Source organism: Armigeres subalbatus, chromosome 1, assembly GCF_024139115.2.
Source record: "Armigeres subalbatus isolate Guangzhou_Male chromosome 1, GZ_Asu_2, whole genome shotgun sequence".
Lineage (NCBI taxonomy): Eukaryota > Metazoa > Arthropoda > Insecta > Diptera > Culicidae > Armigeres > Armigeres subalbatus.
The window spans coordinates 315,158,835-315,180,245 of NC_085139.1; the positions used below are offsets into that span (position 1 = coordinate 315,158,835).

The following is a 21,411-nucleotide window of genomic DNA, read 5'->3' on the forward strand; positions in this document are numbered from 1 at the left end:
CTTTAAAAGTAGGCGTTTGTCTGGATTATGTCAATGATGGAAGTGATCCCTTCTTTTAAAGTGGGCGTTTGCCCGCAAGAATGCAATGGGGGATTTGATCTCTTCTTCAAAATTAAAAATGATTGTTTTTAGAATACGGCAAGGTATATGTGATTTGTCCTTTGGAATTGGCGTTTTCTTGGAATATGGTGGTAAATATAATTGCGGGCGTTGAACCGGGGTAAGGCAATGGTGGATGTAATTCCCTCTTTGAAAGTGGGCTTTTGCCAGGATTGAAACAATATTGAATTTGATCTCGTGCGATGCCCGAGTAAGGTAATGGTGGATGTGATTCCTTCTGTGAAAGTAGGCTTTTACCCGGATTGAGACAATCTTGGAATTGATCCATTCTCCAAATTTAGGTGTTTGTCAAAATCAAGTAAGGGGATTTAAAATTATTATTTAATGTAAGCATTTTCCTGGAATAAGTCAATGACAGATGTGATCCTTTTCTCGGAAGTAACCATTTCGTATTTCCATCCTTCCAAAAAATGTCTATCATCAGTCTAAATCTATCAGAACATATCCACGATCTAATCTAACTATGTCAAAAAGTGCATCACAAAACCCATTCCCTTTAAGGCAGCGGTTCTCAGCCTGGGGTACATGTACCCCTAGGGGTACCTTCGTTAACCCCAGGGGGTACCTCGGATAAAAATGCGTAATGGCGGATGTGTACAGTTCCAAAAAAATCATTGATACAGTTTTGATTGCTGCATATTTTGTATTCTAAAACATTGTTTTGTATTCTAAAACTTTGCTACCGATGACCATGATCGGTAAATCAAAGACGTTTGAATTCTGCCCATCCCATCCAGCACAGTGTTTAAAGGTCTGTTGGAACAGGACATTGAATAGACAAATTTTGAAAATCTTTTTGTAATCTATCTGTTTGAGACAAAATAATGAATAAGATGCTTAAAATATGCTTTTGAACAAAAATCTAGAACCTAAAATTTCGGAAGCCTCAATTTCAGAAGACCCTTGAGGACCCTTTTTTCGAATTAACACATTAACACATTAACTTCTCTGTAAGAGGCTTGGAAGTCTCCTTCGCGAAAGCTTGCTTCCATGCTGCTCAAAAGTTCCAAGAGGCTCCGAAGTCGCATTTCAAAAGGCTCTGAAGCTACCTTTCAAGAGCCTCCAAAGCCGCTTTGCAAGATGCTCTACATCTCTCTTTCAAGAGGCTCGCATACCTCCTTCTAAGTATCTCGAAAGCCTACTTCCATGCAGCTTGAAAGCCCCAAGAGCCTTCAAAGTCTCCTTTCAAAAGAATCCGAAGCCTTCTTACAAGAGGCTCAAAAACCTTCTTTCAAGAGGCTCTGATGCCTCCTTTCAAGAGACTAAGAAGCTTCTTTTCAAGAGACTCAGAAGCTTCCTTTCAAAAGGCTCAAAAAGCTTCTGGCAAGAGGCTCGGAAGCCTCCTTTCAAGAGGCTCGGAAGCCTCCTTTCAAGAGGCTCGGAAGCCTCCTTTCAAGAGGCTCGGAAGCCTCCTTTCAAGAGGCTCGGAAGCCTCCTTTCAAGAGGCTCGGAAGCCTCCTTTCAAGAGGCTCGGAAGCCTCCTTTCAAGAGGCTCAGAAGCCTCCTTTCAAGAGGCTCAGGCCTCCTTTCAAGAGGCTCAGAAGCCTCCTTTCAAGAGGCTCAGAAGCCTCCTTTCAAGAGCTCAGAAGCCTCCTTTCAAGAGGCTCAGGCCTCCTTTCAAGAGCTCAGAAGCCTCCTTTCAAGAGGCTCAAAGCCTCCTTTCAAGAGGCTCAGAAGCCTCCTTTCAAGAGGCTCAAAGCCTCCTTTCAAGAGGCTCAGAAGCCTCCTTTCAAGAGGCTCAGAAGCCTCCTTTCAAGAGGCTCAGAAGCCTCCTTTCAAGAGGCTCAGAAGCCTCCTTTCAAGAGGCTCAGAGCCTCCTTTCAAGAGGCTCAGAGCCTCCTTTCAAGAGGCTCAGAAGCCTCCTTTCAAGAGGCTCAGAAGCCTCCTTTCAAGAGGCTCCAGAAGCCTCCTTTCAAGAGGCTCAGAAGCCTCCTTTCAAGAGGCTCAGAAGCCTCCTTTCAAGAGCTCAGAGCCTCCTTTCAAGAGGCTCAGAAGCCTCCTTTCAAGAGGCTCAGAAGCCTCCTTTCAAGAGGCTCAGAAGCCTCCTTTCAAGAGCTCAGAGCCTTCTTTCAAGAGGCTCGGAAGCCTCCTTTCAAGAGGCTCAGAAGCCTCCTTTCAAGAGGCTCAGAAGCCTCCTTTCAAGAGCTCAGAAGCCTCCTTTCAAGAGCTCAGAGCCTCCTTTCAAGAGGCTCAGAAGCCTCCTTTCAAGAGGCTCAGAAGCCTCCTTTCAAGAGGCTCAGAAGCCTCCTTTCAAGAGGCTCAGGAAGCCTCCTTTCAAGAGGCTCAAGCCTCCTTTCAAGAGGCTCAGAAGCCTCCTTTCAAGAGGCTCAGAAGCCTCCTTTCAAGAGGCTCGGAAGCCTCCTTTCAAGAGGCTCAGAAGCCTCCTTTCAAGAGGCTCAGAAGCCTCCTTTCAAGAGGCTCAGAAGCCTCCTTTCAAGAGGCTCAGAAGCCTCCTTTCAAGAGGCTCAAGCCTCCTTTCAAGAGGCTCAGAAGCCTCCTTTCAAGAGGCTCAGAAGCCTCCTTTCAAGAGGCTCAGAAGCCTCCTTTCAAGAGGCTCAGAAGCCTCCTTTCAAGAGGCTCAGAAGCCTCCTTTCAAGAGGCTCAGAAGCCTCCTTTCAAGAGCTCGAAGCCTCCTTTCAAGAGGCTCAGAAGCCTCCTTTCAAGAGGCTCAGAAGCCTTCTTTCAAGAGGCTCAGAGTCTCCTTTCAAGAGGCTCAGAAGCCTCCTTTCAAGAGGCTCAGGAAGCTTCCTTTCAAGAGGCTCAGGCCTCCTTTCAATAGGCTCAAGCCTCCTTTCAAGAGGCTCAGAAGCCTCCTTTCAAGAGGCTCAGAAGCCTCCTTTCAAGAGGCTCGAAGCCTCCTTTCAAGAGGCTCAGGCCTCCTTTGAAGAGGCTCAGAAGCCTCCTTTCAAGAGGCTCAGAAGCCTCCTTTCAAGAGGCTCAGAAGCCTCCTTTCAAGAGGCTCAGAGCCTCCTTTCAAGAGGCTCAAGCCTCCTTTCAAGAGGCTCGGAAGCCTCCTTTCAAGAGGCTCAAGCCTCCTTTCAAGAGGCTCGGAAGCCTCCTTTCAAGAGGCTCAGAAGCCTCCTTTCAAGAGGCTCAGAAGCCTCCTTTCAAGAGGCTCAGGCCTCCTTTCAAGAGGCTCAGAAGCCTCCTTTCAAGAGGCTCAGAAGCCTCCTTTCAAGAGGCTCAGAAGCCTCCTTTCAAGAGGCTCAGAGCCTCCTTTCAAGAGGCTCAAGCCTCCTTTCAAGAGGCTCGGATGCCTCCTTTCAAGAGGCTCAGAAGCCTCCTTTCAAGAGGCTCAGGAAGCCTCCTTTCAAGAGGCTCAGAAGCCTCCTTTCAAGAGGCTCAGAAGCCTCCTTTCAAGAGGCTCAGAAGCCTCCTTTCAAGAGGCTCAAAGCCTCCTTTCAAGAGGCTCAGGAAGCCTCCTTTCAAGAGGCTCAGAGCCTCCTTTCAAGAGGCTCAGAAGCCTCCTTTCAAGAGCTCAGAGCCTCCTTTCAAGAGGCTCAGAAGCCTCCTTTCAAGAGGCTCAGAAGCCTCCTTTCAAGAGGCTCAGGAAGCCTCCTTTCAAGAGCTCAGAAGCCTCCTTTCAAGAGGCTCAGAGCCTCCTTTCAAGAGGCTCGAAGCCTCCTTTCAAGAGGCTCAGAAGCCTCCTTTCAAGAGGCTCAAGCCTCCTTTCAAGAGGCTCAGAAGCCTCCTTTCAAGAGGCTCAGAAGCCTCCTTTCAAGAGGCTCAGGCCTCCTTTCAAGAGGCTCAGAAGCCTCCTTTCAAGAGGCTCAGAAGCCTCCTTTCAAGAGGCTCAGAGCCTCCTTTCAAGAGGCTCAGAAGCCTCCTTTCAAGAGGCTCAGAAGCCTCCTTTCAAGAGGCTCAGAAGCCTCCTTTCAAGAGGCTCAGGCCTCCTTTCAAGAGGCTCAGAAGCCTCCTTTCAAGAGGCTCAGGCCTCCTTCAAGAGGCTCAGGAAGCCTCCTTTCAAGAGGCTCAGAAGCCTCCTTTCAAGAGGCTCAGAGCCTCCTTTCAAGAGGCTCAGAAGCCTCCTTTCAAGAGGCTCAGAAGCCTCCTTTCCAAGAGGCTCGAAGCCTCCTTTCAAGAGCTCAGAGCCTCCTTTCAAGAGGCTCAGAAGCCTCCTTTCAAGAGGCTCAGAAGCCTCCTTTCAAGAGGCTCAGAAGCCTCCTTTCAAGAGGCTCAAAGCCTCCTTTCAAGGCTCAGGCCTCCTTTCAAGAGGCTCAGGAAGCCTCCTTTCAAGAGGCTCGGAAGCCTCCTTTCAAGAGGCTCAGAGCCTCCTTTCCAAGAGGCTCGGAAGCCTCCTTTCAAGAGGCTCAGAGCCTCCTTTCAAGAGGCTCAGAGCCTCCTTTCAAGAGGCTCAGAAGCCTCCTTTCAAGAGCTCAGAAGCCTCCTTTCAAGAGGCTCAGAAGCCTCCTTTCAAGAGGCTCAGGAAGCCTCCTTTCAAGAGGCTCAGAGCCTCCTTTCAAGAGGCTCAGAAGCCTCCTTTCAAGAGCTCAGAAGCCTCCTTTCAAGAGGCTCAGAAGCCTCCTTTCAAGAGGCTCAGGAAGCCTCCTTTCAAGAGGCTCAGAGCCTCCTTTCAGAGGCTCAGGCCTCCTTTCAAGAGGGCTCAAGCCTCCTTTCAAGAGGCTGGAAGCCTCCTTTCAAGAGGCTCAGAAGCCTCCTTTCAAGAGCTCAGAAGCCTCCTTTCAAGAGGCTCTGAAGCCTCCTTTCAAGAGGCTCAGGAAGCCTCCTTTCAAGAGCTCAAAGCCTCCTTTCAAGAGGCTCAAGCCTCCTTTCAAGAGGCTCAGAGCCTCCTTTCAAGAGCTCAGGAAGCCTCCTTTCAAGAGGCTCAGAAGCCTCCTTTCAAGAGGCTCAGGAAGCCTCCTTTCAAGAGGCTCGGAAGCCTCCTTTCAAGAGGCTCAGGAAGCCTCCTTTCAAGAGGCTCAGAAGCCTCCTTTCAAGAGGCTCAGAAGCCTCCTTTCAAGAGGCTCGGAAGCCTCCTTTCAAGAGGCTCGGAAGCCTCCTTTCAAGAGGCTCGGAAGCCTCCTTTCAAGAGGCTCTGAAGCCTCCTTTCAAGAGGTTCTGAAGCCTTCTTTCAAGAGGCTCTGAAGCCTCCTTTCAAGAGGCTCTGAAGCCTCCTTTCAAGAGGCTCTGAAGCCTCCTTTCAAAAGGATCGCAAAACCTCCTTTCAGGTCCGCTTTTCACATATGTTTATATGAGGGGGTACTTCAATGAGCGCAAAAGTTCTAAGGGGTACCTCTCAAGGAAAAGGTTGAGAACCGCTGCTTTAAGGTCACTCCTGACGGAATCCAATTTTCAAAGTACTCGCGTTTTCAAGGGCACACCATTCGATACGGAAGCAACGCACAACTGTCATTTTTATTTGTTAACGCATGCTGCGACGCAGCAAAGCTGAAAAAATAAAAATGACAGTTGTGCGTTGCTTCCGTATCGAATGGTGTGCCCTAGAAAACGCGAGTACTTTGAAAATTGGATTCCGTCAGGAGTTACCTTAAGGACAAGCGTCACAGAATCCAAAACAAAACTAAAAACGCGAGTGAATTTTGTTTTGGATTTCGAGATGCTTGTCCTGAACAGTTCCAAATTATGCCAAATGAGCCACCAAAGAATTTGCGAAAAAGTGATGAAACGAAAAAAGGTTTGCATCTAGCAGTCACGATTTTCGTTTATCTTCCAAGGCTAACTCAAACAAAAAAAAGTGATAAATGAAAAATGTTCCTCACCATGAAAAACTCATAACGTAAAAAAAGTCGAGTTTTGTATAGCAATCAACAGCTTTCATACTGCTTAGATCTGCTGGAAAGACCATTTTGGAAAGTTTTACAGATTCAATAAATCTTCATGAATTTGGTCTAAAATTTACCTGGAGACTTTATTCAAGATGTTAATTGAAATGGAGGACTGGCACTTTGAATCTGTAATACTTTTCAAAATGGTGAACAGATCTAATCAATATGATATCTGTTGGAAATATTAAGCGATATTACGCGATCAATATTTTCACGTTGTCATGTTGCATACTTTTGAAAATGGTGAATAGATCCAAAATAACCTGTTACTTACATATGTCCTTTTGTAAAATTAAGCTAGATTCTCCCTATGGCATTTGGGTCACAATTATGTAGAATTAAATCAGTAGTGATTCAGTTTCATTTCAAATTTTCAACCACTATTCTAGTTTGAATCTGGAGCAAAATAGAACGAACTCGCTGGTTTCCCCAAAACTTGTTTTTAAAATTTTCAAATAAATGAAATCATTATGTTGCTGCCAAGAAAGGCACCGCCATTGCAAAGTGTATTTATCCGTAGAAAAAATGACGCATTCATACACCAAAATATTTGAAACTCGTGATTCATTCGTGGTTCAAATCTGCAGAAAATAGAACTGAGCGTTATGGCAGTTTTAAGAACAGCTGCTGGGCAAATAAATGTTGCAGATTCATATCCAAAATGAGGATTGCTGATTTTGCTCTTAAGCCGTTACATTTAATAAAAGTTATGTCCTACTGATGCCGGAAAGGTCAAGGGGGAGGGGGTTATACAAGAAAAATATTAAAATGAAAAAAAAAATCTGAAGGCTCCTCGGATTTGTTTAAGAATGACCTTATAATTTTCCTCATAATTTTCCGATTTTTTGTTGTTTTGTACAAAATAAAATACAACTTAGAGAAAAAAAATTCTAGGTGGCGCAATTTTTTTTTATATATTTGTATCAACCTTATTTGACTCTAAAAATGTTAAACAAAATTATTTCCTCCGCGGATTTTTTTATTCCTTTTTTGCATTATCTATATAATGCTAAAAAAACTTTTAATAAAAATTCCGCGGAAAAAAATTAAATTTCGTTTCGTTTCGTAAAATTTCGAATCAAATGTACCCGGATTTCGTTTCGTTTCGAAGTTTCGGAATAAAATTTGAATTTCGTTTCGTTTCGTTCCGATCCAACAGTACCATTTCTAATTTCATTTAGTTTCGTTTCGTCAGGAAAAATTGTGTTATCGCATACCCTTAATCGTTAAGCATATTTGAAATAAATCCTAACATTAGTTTTTTTTGCAACTTTAATACCTACAACGTTCGCCATTACGGATTTTTGTCTCAGGTACCCCCTGGTGGTACATGTACTCCAAGTTGAGAGCCACTGTTTTAGAGCATGATCATTATGGCACTTCGTTGGTACTTCGCGATTGACTAGAACAGCGATTCTCAACCTTTTCCTTGAGAGGTACCCCTTCGAACTTTTGCGCTCATTGAGGTACCCCCTCATATAAAGATATATGAAAAGCGGACCTGAAAGGAGGCTTGCGAGCCTCTAAAAAGGAGGCTTCCGAGCCTCTTGAAAGGAGGCTTCCGAGCCTCTTGAAAGGAGGCTTCCGAGCCTCTTGAAAGGAGGCTTCCGAGCCTCTTGAAAGGAGGCTTCCGAGCCTCTTGAAAGGAGGCTTCCGAGCCTCTTGAAAGGAGGCTTCCGAGCCTCTTGAAAGGAGGCTTCCAGGCCTCTTGAAAGGGCTTCCGGAGCCTCTTGAAGGAGGCTTGAGGCCTCTTGAAAGGAGGCTTGAGGCCTCTTGAAAGGAGGCTTCTGAGCCTCTTGAAAGGAGGCTTGAGCCTCTTGAAAGGAGGCTTCTGAGCCTCTTGAAAGGAGGCTTCTGAGCCTCTTGAAGGAGGCTGGGCCTCTTGAAGGAGGCTTCCAGGCCTCTTGAAAGGGAGGCTTCCGGAGCCTCTTGAAGGAGGCTGAGGCCTCTTGAAAGGAGGCTCTGAGCTCTTGAAAGGAGGCTTCTGAGCCTCTTGAAAGGAGGCCTGAGCCTCTTGAAAGGAGGCTTCTGAGCCTCTTGAAAGGAGGCTGGAGCCTCTTGAGGGAGGCACGGGCCTCTTGAAGGAGGCTTCCTGAGCCTCTTGAAAGGAGGCTGGGGCCTCTTGAAGGAGGCCTGGGCCTCTTGAAAGGAGGCTTCTGAGCCTCTTGAAAGGAGGCCTGAGCCTCTTGAAAGGAGGCCTGAGCCTCTTGAAGGAGGCCTGAGCCTCTTGAAGGAGGCTTCTGAGGGCCTCTTGAAAGGAGGCCTGAGCCTCTTGAAAGGAGGCTTCTGAGGCCTCTTGAAAGGAGGCTTCTGAGGCCTCTTGAAAGGAGGCTGAGCCTCTTGAAAGGAGGCTGAGCCTCTTGAAAGGAGGCTCTGAGCCTCTTGAAAGGAGGCTCTGAGCCTCTTGAAAGGAGGCTGAGCCTCTTGAAAGGAGGCTTCCGAGCCTCTTGAAAGGAGGCTCTGAGCCTCTTGAAAGGAGGCTCTGAGCCTCTTGAAGGAGGCCTGAGCCTCTTGAAAGGAGGCTGAGCCTCTTGAAAGGAGGCTTCTGAGCCTCTTGAAAGGAGGCTCTGAGGCCTCTTGAAAGGAGGCTTCTGAGCCTCTTGAAAGGAGGCTTCTGAGCCTCTTGAAAGGAGGCTGAGCCTCTTGAAAGGAGGCTTCTGGGCCTCTTGAAAGGAGGCTTCTGAGCCTCTTGAAAGGAGGCTTCTGGAGCCTCTTGAAAGGAGGCCTGAGCCTCTTGAAAGGAGGCTCTGAGCCTCTTGAAGGAGGCTTCTGAGGCCTCTTGAAAGGAGGCTGAGGCCTCTTGAAAGGAGGCTCTGAGCCTCTTGAAAGGAGGCTTCTGAGCCTCTTGAAAGGAGGCTTGAGCCTCTTGAAGGAGGCTGAGCCTCTTGAAAGGAGGCTTCTGAGCCTCTTGAAGGAGGCTTCTGAGCCTCTTGAAAGGAGGCTGAGCCTCTTGAAAGGAGGCTGAGCCTCTTGAAGGAGGCTTCTGAGGCCTCTTGAAAGGAGGCTCTGAGGCCTCTTGAAAGGAGGCTTGAGCCTCTTGAAAGGAGGCTTGAGGCCTCTTGAAGGAGGCTTCCAGGCCTCTTGAAGGAGGCTTCCGAGGCCTCTTAAAGGAGGCTTCCGGGCCTCTTGAAAGGAGGCTTCCTGAGCCTCTTGAAAGGAGGCTCTGAGCCTCTTGAAAGGAGGCTGAGCTCTTGAAAGGAGTTTGAGCCTCTGAAAGGAGGCTTCTGAGCCTCTTGAAAGGAGGCTGAGCCTCTTGAAAGGAGGCTTGAGCCTCTTGAAAGGAGGCTTCTGAGGCCTCTTGAAAGGAGGCTCTGAGCCTCTTGAAAGGAGGCTTCTGAGGCCTCTTGAAAGGAGGCCTGAGGCCTCTTGAAAGGAGGCTCTGAGCCTCTTGAAAGGAGGCTTCCTGAGGCCTCTTGAAAGGAGGCTGAGGCCTCTTGAAAGGAGGCTTCTGAGCCTCTTGAAAGGGAGGCTTCTGAGCCTCTTGAAAGGAGGCTGAGCCTCTTGAAAGGAGGCTTCTGAGGCCTCTTGAAAGGAGGCTTCTGAGCCTCTTGAAAGGAGGCTTCTGAGCCTCTTGAAGGAGGCCTGAGCCTCTTGAAAGGAGGCTTCGAGCCTCTTGAAAGGAAGCTTCTGAGCCTCTTGAAAGGAGGCTTCTGAGCCTCTTGAAAGGAGGCTCTGAGCCTCTTGAAAGGGAGGCTCTGAGCCTCTTGAAAGGAGGCTTCTGAGCCTCTTGAAAGGAGGCTTCTGAGCCTCTTGAAAGGAGGCTCTGAGCCTCTTGAAAGGAGGCTCTGAGGCCTCTTGAAAGGAGGCTCTGAGCCTCTTGAAAGGAGGCTTCTGAGCCTCTTGAAAGGAGGCCTGAGCCTCTTGAAGGAGGCTGCTGAGCCTCTTGAAAGGAGGCTTCTGAGCCTCTTGAAAGGAGGCTCTGAGCCTCTTGAAAGGAGGCCTGAGCCTCTTGAAAGGAGGCTGAGCCTCTTGAAAGGAGACTTGAGCCTCTTGAAAGGAGGCCTGAGCCTCTTGAAAGGAGGCTTCTGAGCCTCTTGAAAGGAGGCTTCTGAGGCTCTTGAAAGGAGGCTCTGAGCCTCTTGAAAGGAGGCTTCTGAGCCTCTTGAAGGAGGCTTCTGAGCCTCTTGAAAGGAGGCTTCTGAGCCTCTTGAAAGGAGGCCTGAGCCTCTTGAAGGAGGCTCTGAGCCTCTTGAAAGGAGGCTTCTGAGCCTCTTGAAAGGAGGCTTCTGAGGCCTCTTGAAAGGAGGCCTGAGCCTCTTGAAGGAGGCTTCCGAGCCTCTTGAAGGGAGGCTCTGAGCCTCTTGAAAGGAGGCTTCCAGGCCTCTTGAAAGGAGGCTTCCTGAGCCTCTTGAAAGGAGGCTTCCAGGCCTCTTGAGGGAGGCTTCCCAGCCTCTTGAAGGGAGGCTTCCAGGCCTTTGAAAGGAGGCTTCTGAGCCTCTTGAAGGAGGCTTCCAGGCCTCTCGAAAGGAGGCTTCCTGAGCCTCTTGCCAGAAGCTTTTTGGGCCTTTTGAAAGGAAGCTTTTGAGTCTCTTGAAAAGAAGCTTCTTAGTCTCTTGAAAGGAGGCATCAGAGCCGTTTGGTTTTTGAGCCTCTTGAAAGAAGGCTTCGAATTCTTTTGAAATGAGACTTCGAAGCCTCTTGGGATTTCGAGCTGCATGGAAGTAGGCTTTGGAGATACTTTGAAGGAGGTATGCGAGCTTCTTGAAAGAGAGATTTGGAGCATCTTGCTAAGCGGCTTTGGAGGCTCTTGAAAGGTAGCTTCAGAGCCTTTTGAAAGGCGACTTCGGAGCCTCTTGGAACTTTTGAGCAGCACGGAAGCAAGCTTTCGCGAAGGAGACTTCCAAGTCTCTTACAGAGAAGTTAATGTGTTAATGTGTTAATTCAAAAAAAGGGTCCTCAAGGGTCTTCTGAAATTGAGGCTTCCGAAATTTTAGGTTCTAGATTTTTGTTCAAAAGCATATTTTAAGCATCTTATTCATTATTTTGTCTCAAACAGATAGATTACAAAAAGATTTTCAAAATTTGTCTATTCAATGTCCTGTTCCAACAGACCTTTAAACACTGTGCTGGATGGGATGGGCAGAATTCAAACGTCTTTGATTTACCGATCATGGTCATCGGTAGCAAAGTTTTAGAATACAAAACAATGTTTTAGAATACAAAATATGCAGCAATCAAAACTGTATCAATGATTTTTTTGGAACTGTACACATCCGCCATTACGCATTTTTATCCGAGGTACCCCCTGGGGTTAACGAAGGTACCCCTAGGGGTACATGTACCCCAGGTTGAGAACCGCTGGACTAGAACTTTAGAAATTGAACAGAGAACCAAATGAATGGGGCTTGAGATTAGCTACTCATTATCAAAGTACACGTTTTGGAAGCTCAAATATGTTCAGTTAATAACGGTGCCGGTCACGTGCCGGGAAGGGAAGGATTACTAGTCCGACTCTTGTTGCTACTAGAGCCCGAGTGTGCCCCTGCATCTCCACGATTTTCTTGTGATAGGACATTGTGTTAGGTACAAAGGATATTTTATCTGGATTTACTTCGGTAAGCGATGCGATCGGATGGGATATAATTATGCCCATTTAATTCACCTCACTTTCAATTCTATCGAACCGGCGTGCTAACCCCACGTATGGTCAAACACACATACACCAAACGCGCATAATTACCGACATGCATTATTTTATGAGGCCAAGTAGCATTCGGGCAAATTGCTTTACGCCAAATGACTTTCAGCAAATTTTGTTTTTAGCTTACATTATTTTACTGAATTTTTAAAATGCACGGGCTTGGTAGTCATATGGCTACCGCTTCTGCCTCATACACAGGAGGTCGTGGGTTCAATCCGAGGCCCGTCCCATTCCTCCTACTTTGTATCTTTTTGTATATTTCTCATGTTTCAGCAATCGCTAGAACTTGAAATGGGCTTTCATACCGTTTCCATCTCATATCCCTATACCTACAACTTGATTAGTTCTAGCAGATAACTGTTAGAATTCGAAATGAGCAAAAAAGCTCGTTTCAGCATCCAATTAGAATATAAACCACCTTTTCATTACTATCACATTGACAACCCGTTAACCAAGACGAACCTCTGCCTATAAAACTTAACCCCCAGATTTAAAAAAAAAATGCCGCAGGAACTCGTTGCGAGTGCAGAGGTGTTCTCGGCTTCTCGTGAGAACGTGGCCAGCGCTGTTATCGACCATCCAAAATTCTAGAGCTCTCGGCTGTGCACATTGAGGTTGGAGATCAAATCCCATGCTTCCATCCCATGGTTCCCTGTGCAATTGCTATTGTTCTGGTTGACAACGGAGTAGCAACTACGAAATGCACGGTCATCATGCTCATGCTCATACGTTTTAATGAATTGTTAAAAGATTTTCATGTTTATCGCTATTTTGGTCAAACGAGCGGAAGACACAATTCAGAAACTTGTCTAGCCGAACAAGTAATTTGCCCGAGCCTACCATAAGGCCGAAACCCATTTCGATGAAAATATCATTTGGCCGAAAATGCATTTTGGCCATAATGGACGTTTGATAGAAATAGCCATTTGGACGATAATATCATTTGGCCGGAAATATCGATCCGCTGAACTGATCATTTGACCAAAATGGTGATTTGGGGTCGACATTTTCGGCCATATTTCCCATTCTGCAAATCAACTGATTCTTACCACCTTTATTACTAATTTCACGACTATCTTTGGCGGTACATGTTTGTGTATTTTTATAAATTAGTAATCTTCACTAACTTATCAGTTGTCAAAAATCTATTTAACACAAATCCCTATGAAACATTGCTTTTCGTTCCTGCTATTGGTCGTTGATTTGGAGGGTAAAAAACCATGCGTTTCCATCATACACTTACGACGCCGAACGAAATGCAAAGCACTCATTTTCTTCAACCCAACTTCCAAACTAACTTGTCTAAACAACAACTTTTCCCAGTGAACCATAATGCCATTTGAACTTCAAAAGAACTCGTTTACAGTTTCAGAACAAGTGTCGGCTAATGAGAGAAAAACTTTTAAGAAGTATCAACATCCCAACTATGATGGTACCATTGAGTATACCCCATCATTGTCGACGATCCATGCTGTGGTGAATTCGCTAAACAAAGTGCCAAACGATGTAAATGGTACTTTAGAAGATCCAACTAATTACATATTGCAATTCGGAATGTATAATGAGAATGGTTTGATGGTACAAACGCTGTACCACTAATTCGAGAAGAAATGGCGTGTTAAAGTACGTTCGTAGAACATTAAACCAACATAAAAGGAAACAAAGAACAACCCGACAATTAATTAACGTTATTGATCAGATGGAACCCTAGAATTCTTTTATTTTCCCAGCAAAAATAATGAATAAAAACAAGTCAAACACAGCGTGGAATATTTTAACGATTGTATCTTCTCGTGAACGACGAGCAAACTGGCGAAACTGTTTGTCTCGGTTTACGGTGTGTTTGCTCTGCGAAGCTTATCTGAAATGGATTCGACAAATAGCGCTGTAGGTATTTGCCAGTCTTTCGAATTCGACTGAATTCGACGAATCAGGACGACGAAGAAAAAAAAAACATCCAGAACAAAAGTGTCTTTTTTCGCCACTCGTAACGAATCAAAGTAAGCCTTTTTTCGCCTCGTTGCGCTCTCATAGCGTGTAGAGCGGCGGCTCGTCCGCACATGAGTGCCCTTTTCTACACGTAGTCAGCGACGGGAAATGAGTTTTCACACCAGTTAGAATTCCATTGGCGTGGTGCGCGCCTTTTTTCTGAACGGGGTTTTGTGGTTTCATTTGCTTATACCATGGGTATTATTCATCCACTGAACTTTTTGTTCTCCGACGAATAGAATAACAACCGCAGACTTATTGCTGCAGACAGCTCGCCGCTTGTTGCTTCAGATTCGTAGAATAGGTACTGACGGCAACGACCAACATCGTTGCCAGCTATTTTTAGATTTACCTTTTAAAACATGAAAATTCGTTTAGCTTTGTTTCTGGCGTTAACTGAATGGTCGTGATTGCAGAGAACAGATAAGACGAAGCGTCTCACACTCGCAGCTAATGGGACTCTGGCTGCCTAACTTGAACCATCCAGGAAAATGTTTTAGTGCTACACAAAAAATGTAGAACCAAATTAGTTATTGTATCACAGTAAGTGGAGGATAAAAGTCCAAGATTATGTTGACTGAAATTATTATGAAAGAGGACTGTTGGTGCTTTTGCTCATTTTTGCAACAAAGTCCCATATAAATATCCGTAAATCAGTTTTTGATAAAATAGCACGGAAAAACGATATAATGTCGAATCAAAAGAACCATTTCGGGCGAACCCACGTACGCCCATAAAATAAGATCAACAATCAACAGTAATGTCGCTGTGTCGCCGCCTTTTCTCCGAAGCCCGGTTTGACTTGTGTGTCGGTGTTCCAATTTGCACAATATTCTGTCTCGCTGGATGGCTTCCAAAGAAACCCCATTATGGGAAAAAAGGTAAAAGGTACTCACCTCCCCGTCCACGCCCCGATCCGTTGGCTTTGGCTGACTGACTGTCCGTGTCCCGCTGGAATCACCCCCCGACGGATGTTTCGGTTTTCAGTTTCACATTTTCACCTCGTTCGATTTAGGTACGTAGCTGCACTCAGGGCGATATTATTTTTCGATTTGTCGATTCGATTCGTTTAGTCGTTGAGATGGTGATTACGGAAGGATACGGCAGTTGGACACTAAGAATAATGGGTGACGGGTGGAGGGCGATCTACGTTAGCGACGAAGGGAGGAACCACGCTGCCGCCGATCGCCGATGGTAGAGCAGCAGCAGGGCCACGATGCCGCACTGCAGGGCCAACAGGTTCCGACAGAGCCCGGAACTCGTCTGGAAGTTGGACGTCTGCACGGCGTCGGATTTGGCGTGCGCCAGCGATCCGGTCGATGGCTCCGGCGACGTCAGGTCGTTTTGTTCGATGTCGACTGAAAAGTGAAATGACAATAAGAGAAACCGTTGAAATGCTTGTGCTTAAATTTACGTTAATTGAAATCGATTTCGCCTCTTTTATCAATCAACCATCAATGTGAATGAAAATACATAAATTTCATTGAGTATCCCCTTCAAGTGAAATATTGCCCATTATGCTCTTCCCCGTTCCCCAAGTAGTGTTCTCCTCCTTATGCTGACATGTAAACTTGACTAATTAGGTTCGATATTTCTCGTTTATTTCCCTCGCCCCACCGGGCACGCTTGTTTTCGTCAAGTGACCGAGTAATTGAAAATTTAACATAATTTTCTCTTAACGAAGCGTCGAAAATATTGAACAGCGCACTCCATCAATGTTGCAACCATCATCGCGCATCGATCGCTGCAGAGCCCCGGCCTCATTCATCGTCGACGTGACGGTGGATGCCCGGAACGGGGATGGGAGGACATTCACTCAAATGATTAACGGCCCGAAGCTTTGCGAAGGCGTGATGAGGTTTGTTTGTGGGTGATTTCTCAAGTGGAGCAGAGGGGGAGAGCGATGGGCCACGTAAATGAGTGATGAAGTTGATGGTGGTTTTTAATTTTTCAGAGGTCAAAAACAATGGCAGAGCCGAATATTCGATGGACCGTTGAATAAACATGGCCCGAAGAACCGGTCCTGCGAAAAGTTGGCGATTCATTTTATTTCGAGTTTGCCGGAAAATTGTGGCATTCTGCTGTGAAACTTTTGTGACGATTGCTGACGCAACAGAATGTTGTTTTTATTGGTTTATGGGTGGAAGTTTCCGGATAGATGATAACTAGGGCAAGCAAATTGTATCTGTCATGCAAGACGAATAATGTATTATTCAATTTATTTCCCGCAGCCGCAGAGGGTTACGGCAAGGTGATGGTCTTTCGTGTATGCTATTCAACAACGCTTTGGAAGGTGTAATACGAAGAGCAGAGATTAACACGAGTGGTACAATTTTCAATAAGTCCGTCCAGCTATTTGGTTTCGCCGACGACATAGATATTATGGCACGTAGCTTTGAGAAGATGGAGGAAGCCTACATCAGACTGAAGAGGGAAGCTAAGCGGATCGGACTAGTCATCAACACGTCGAAGACGAAGTACATGATAGGAAGAGGTTCAAGAGAAGACAATGTGAGCCACCCACCGCGAGTTTGCATCGGTGGTGACGAAATCGAGGTGGTAGAAGAATTTGTGTACTTGGGCTCACTGGTGACTGCCGAAAATGACACCAGCAGAGAAATTCGGAGACGCATAGTGGCTGGAAATCGTACGTACTTTGGACTCCGCAAGACGCTCCGATCGAATAGAGTTCGCCGCCGTACCAAACTGTCAATCTACAAAACGCTTATAAGACCGGTAGTTCTCTACGGACACGAGACCTGGACGATGCTCGTGGAGGACCAACGCGCACTGGGAGTTTTCGAAAGGAAAGTGTTGCGTACCATCTATGGTGGGGTGCAGATGGCGGACGGTACGTGGAGGAGGCGAATGAACCACGAATTGCACCAGCTGTTGGGAGAACCATCCATCGTTCACACCGCGAAAATCGGACGACTGCGATGGGCCGGGCACGTAGCCAGAATGTCGGACAGTAACCCGGTGAAAATGGTTCTCGACAACGATCCGACGGGCACAAGAAGGCGAGGTGCGCAGCGGGCAAGGTGGATCGATCAGGTGGAAGATGACTTGCGGACCCTCCGTAGACTGCGTGGTTGGCGACGTGTAGCCATGGACCGAGCCGAATGGAGAAAACTCTTATATACCGCACAGGCCACTTCGGCCTTAGTCTGAATAAATAAAAAAAAAAATAATCAATTTATTTCTACATTTACTTCATCCTGTACTTTTCCCAACTTATCAGTCATGTTTATGTCAACTTATCAATATCAAAAACCGAGTTTCGACTATCCTTATTTGAAACATATAAAAATCTTTTCATTAGAGTTCAAACCCTAAAAATCTGTAACTCATTTTTTTTACTGTCTCCATACTTTCAGCCCGTGGCTGGCTCGTCTCCCAGCATAATCCAAATTATTGTTTAAAGTTCTCTCCGAAAATATTGAATGCTGACTTTTGATCCAAATCACTAATTCAAACACGCAATATGTATCATAAATTTGAATTAATTTAAGTATTTAGTATAATCTCCATAGTAAACTGCAAACTCATTCGTCGATCCATGTGTTTAGCTGATCATATCTGGATGAGAAAAAAAAATCGCTTGAAAGCGCTTCGGAATTCTGGGAGGATTCCCTTCGGAGTTCTGGGAGAGTTCCCTTCGTAATTCTGGGAGTTCCCTTCGGAATTTTTGGAGAATTGCCTTCGGAATTCTTGAAGAATTACCTTCTGAACTCTTGAAGAATTCCCTTCAGAATTCTTGGAGAATTCCCTCTGGATATCTTGGAGAATTCCCTTCGGAATTCTTGGAGAATTCCCTTCGGAATTCTTGAAGAATTCCCTTCGGAATTCTTGAAGAATTCCCTTCGGAATTCTTGGAGAATTCCCTTCGGAATTCTTGGAGAATTCCCTTCGGAATTCTTGGAGAATTCCCTTCGGAATTCTTGGAGAATTCCCTTCGGAATTCTTGGAGAATTCCTTCGGATTCTTGGAGAATTCCCTTCGAATTCTTGGAAAATTCCTTCGAATTCTTGGAAAATTCCTTCGGAATTCTTGGAGAGTTCCCTTCGAATTCTTGGAGAATTCCTTCGAATTCTTGGAGAATTCCTTCAGGTCTTGGAGAATTCCTTCGAATTCTTGGAGAATTCCTTCGAATTCTTGGAGAATTCCTTCGAATTCTTGGAGAATTCCCTTCGAATTCTTGGAGAATTCCTTCGAATTCTTGGAGAATTCCTTCGAATTCTTGGAGAATTCCTTCGAATTCTTGGAGAATTCCTTCGAATTCTTGGAGAATTCTCTTCGAATTCTTGGAGAATTCCTTCGGAATTCTCTGGGAATTCCCTTCGGAATTCTCTGGGGAATTCCCTTCGGAATTCTCTGGGGAATTCCCTTCGGAATTCTGGGAAAGTTCCCTTCGTAATTCTGGGAGTTCCCTTCGTAATTCTGGGAGTTCCCTTCGGAATTTTTGGAAAACTTCCTTCGGAATTCTTGGAGAATTTCCTTCGGAATTCTTGGAGAATTCCCTTCGGAATTCTTGGAGAATTCCCTTCGGAATTCTTGGAGAATTCCCTTCGGAATTCTTGGAGAATTCCCTTCGGAATTCTTGGAGAATTCCCTTCGGAATTCTTGGAGAATTCCCTTCGGAATTCTTGGAGAATTCCCTTCGGAATTCTTGGAGAATTCCCTTCGGAATTCTTGGAGAATTCCCTTCGGAATTCTTGGAGAATTCCCTTCGGAATTCTTGGAGAATTCCCTTCGGAATTCTTGGAGAATTCCCTTCGGAATTCTTGGAGAATTCCCTTCGGAATTCTTGGAGAATTCCCTTCGGAATTCTTGGAGAATTCCCTTCGGAATTCTTGGAGAATTCCCTTCGGAATTCTTGGAGAATTCCCTTCGGAATTCTTGGAGAATTCCCTTCGGAATTCTTGGAGAATTCCCTTCGGAATTCTTGGAGAATTCCCTTCGGAATTCTTGGAGAATTCCCTTCGGAATTCTTGGAGAATTCCCTTCGGAATTCTTGGAGAATTCCCTTCGGAATTCTTGGAGAATTCCTTCGAATTCTTGGAGAATTCCTTCGAATTCTTGGAGAATTCCTTCGAATTCTTGGAGAATTCCTTCGGAATTCTTGGAGAATTCCCTTCAGGTCTTGGAGAATTCCTTCGAATTCTTGGAGAATTCCTTCGGAATTCTTGGAGAATTCCTTCGAATTCTTGGAGAATTCCTTCGGAATTTTGGAGAATTCCTTCGGAATTCTTGGAGAATTCCTTCGAATTCTTGGAAAATTCCCTTCGGAATTCTTGGAGAATTCCCTTCGGAATTCTTGGAGAATTCCCTTCGGAATTCTTGGAGAATGCTGTAACAGGCCCCACGTTACAATTATTTTATAACAACATAAAGATTAACTACCAACATGTACAAATAACAAATTAAAATAATGCACGTTCCCTCCGGGTGCCCTGAGAGAGACGGCTTGGTGGTGCCCATTACGGGAAATGCCGAGGTTTCATATGAGATTTTGGTCCATCAGTCAAATCCCGCATGTATATTTTTATTTCGTATTGCACTTTTTGTCTACAGCAATTAGTTTGCTGTATTCATAGCTGAGCCTTTGTACAGGATTCTTATCCTATTTGGGCACCTCGAATCAATTAATGCCATTTAGCATCAACGATTCGATGTCTGTGTCTGAAACAAACTTGGGACAAATCACAACTAAATATTTTATTGCCTACTTTCAGGCTTTCCTCTTCAGTCCAGATACTGAATCAACAAATAAAACATACACAAAATAGCACAAATGATACAGACTTGATCGAATATTTTCAAGTGTACGAACAAAATAAAACCAACCGTAACAATTCCCTTCGGAATTCTTGGAGAATTCCCTTCGGAATTCTTGGAGAATTCCCTTCGGAATTCTTGGAGAATTCCCTTCGAAATTCTTGGAGAATTCCTTCGAATTCTTGGAGAATTCCTTCGAATTCTTGGAGAATTCCTTCGAATTCTTGGAGAATTCCCTTCGAATTCTTGGAAAATTCCTTCGAATTCTTGGAGAATTCCTTCGAATTCTTGGAGAATTCTCTTCGGAATTCTTGGAGAATCCCTTCGAATTCTTGGAGAATTCCTTCAGGTCTTGGAGAATTCCTTCGAATTCTTGGAGAATTCCTTCGAATTCTTGGAGAATTCCTTCGAATTCTTGGAGAATTCCTTCGGAATTCTTGGAGAATTCCCTTCTGAATACTTGGAGAATTCCTTCGAATTCTTGGAGAATTCCTTCGAATTCTTGGAGAATTCCTTCGGAATTCTTGAAGAATTCCTTCGAATTCTTGAAGAATTCCTTCGAATTCTTGGAGAATTCCCTTCGAATTCTTGGAGAATTCCTTCGAATTCTTGGAGAATTCCTTCGAATTCTTTGAGAATTCCTTCGAATTCTTGGAGAATTCCTTCGAATTCTTGGAGAATTCCCTTCGGAATTCTTGGAGAATTCCCTTCGGAATTCTTGGAGAATTCCCTTCGGAATTATTGGAGAATTCCCTTCGGAATGCTTGGAGAATTCCCTTCGGAATGCTTGGAGAATTCCCTTCGAAATGCTTGGAGAATTCCCTTCGGAATTGTTGGAGAATTCCCTTCGGAATTCTTGGAGAATTCCCTTCGGAATTCTTGGAGAATTCCCTTCCGAATTCTTGGAGTATTTTCTTCGGAATTTTTTGAGAATTCCCTTCGGAATTCTTGGAGAATTCCCTTCGGAATTCTTGGAGAATTCCCTTCGGAATTCTTGGAGAATTCCCTTCGGAATTCTTGGAGAATTCCCTTCGGAATTCTTGGAGAATTCCCTTCGGAATTCTTGTAGAATTCCCTTCGGAATTCTTGTAGAATTCCCTTCGGAATTCTTGTAGAATTCCCTTCGGAATTCTTGTAGAATTCCCTTCGGAATTCTTGTAGAATTCCCTTCGGAATTCTTGTAGAATTCCCTTCGGAATTCTTGTAGAATTCCCTTCGGAATTCTTGTAGAATTCCCTTCGGAATTCTTGTAGAATTCCCTTCGGAATTCTATAAGAATTTCCTTCGGAATTCTAGTAGAATTTCCTTCGGAATTCTAGTAGAATTCCCTTCGGAATTCCAGTAGAATTCCCTTCGGAATTGTAGTAAAATTCCCTTCGGAATTCTAGTAGAATTCCCTTCGGAATTCTTGTAGAATTCCCTTCGGAGTTTTTTTAGAATTCCCTTCGGAATTCTTGTAGAATTCCCTCCGAAGTTTTTTTTTAATTTATTCGGTTTCTTGATTTTTACCCTCTGGAGCTCTTGTAGTATTCCTTGTAGAATTCCTTTGCCGAATTTTCATCGCTTCTTCATTCATCTGGAGGCTTCGACTAAGTCAAAATCAAATCACACCAATGGCAATCATTTTGAAAATCTTTAGCAGCGAATAAAATCACCCAAGCGAAAGTATCCTACTCCGTTACGCTTGCTCCAGTGCTATTAAGTGCATTTTTCCAACAATCAAACAATCAGATGTCAACGTAGATCAAGGCCCCAACCAACAGTTTGCAGTGCGTTCATATCTTCCGTTCCACCATCATCCATTGCACTGGATGTTAACCGGTTTGATGAACAACCAGCTGGCGACAAACTCCCAGCTCATTGCTCGCAGAGTCACCAACAACGGTAGTCTCGCCTGGTGATGGTTGCACTTTTTTAATAAATTCATTTCACCGTCAGCCACCAAGCCACAAACAGCAGTGTCGGGTGGAAAGCTGTCGTTAAGTGACAGAATTATGGTTACAAATGGAATACGAAACTGGGGAAATTGGACTAAAATACAGTAATGAGGGAGCAACGCTGGAAACGATGCTTTAAAACGCTTTAGTGCAACCATCG

General features: G+C 45.0%; 1 protein-coding gene across 1 annotated transcript in view; it reads right to left on the reverse strand.

Moving 5' to 3' along the window:
• Positions 1–21,411, reverse strand: part of LOC134217963 (uncharacterized) — a 575,616-nt gene that overhangs the window by 99,893 nt on the left and 454,312 nt on the right. The window contains exon 9 of the mRNA XM_062696816.1: positions 14,433–14,894. Within this exon, the coding sequence (XP_062552800.1) occupies positions 14,683–14,894 (212 nt within the window). The 3' untranslated portion in view covers positions 14,433–14,682. The remainder of the gene's footprint in view (positions 1–14,432; positions 14,895–21,411) is intronic.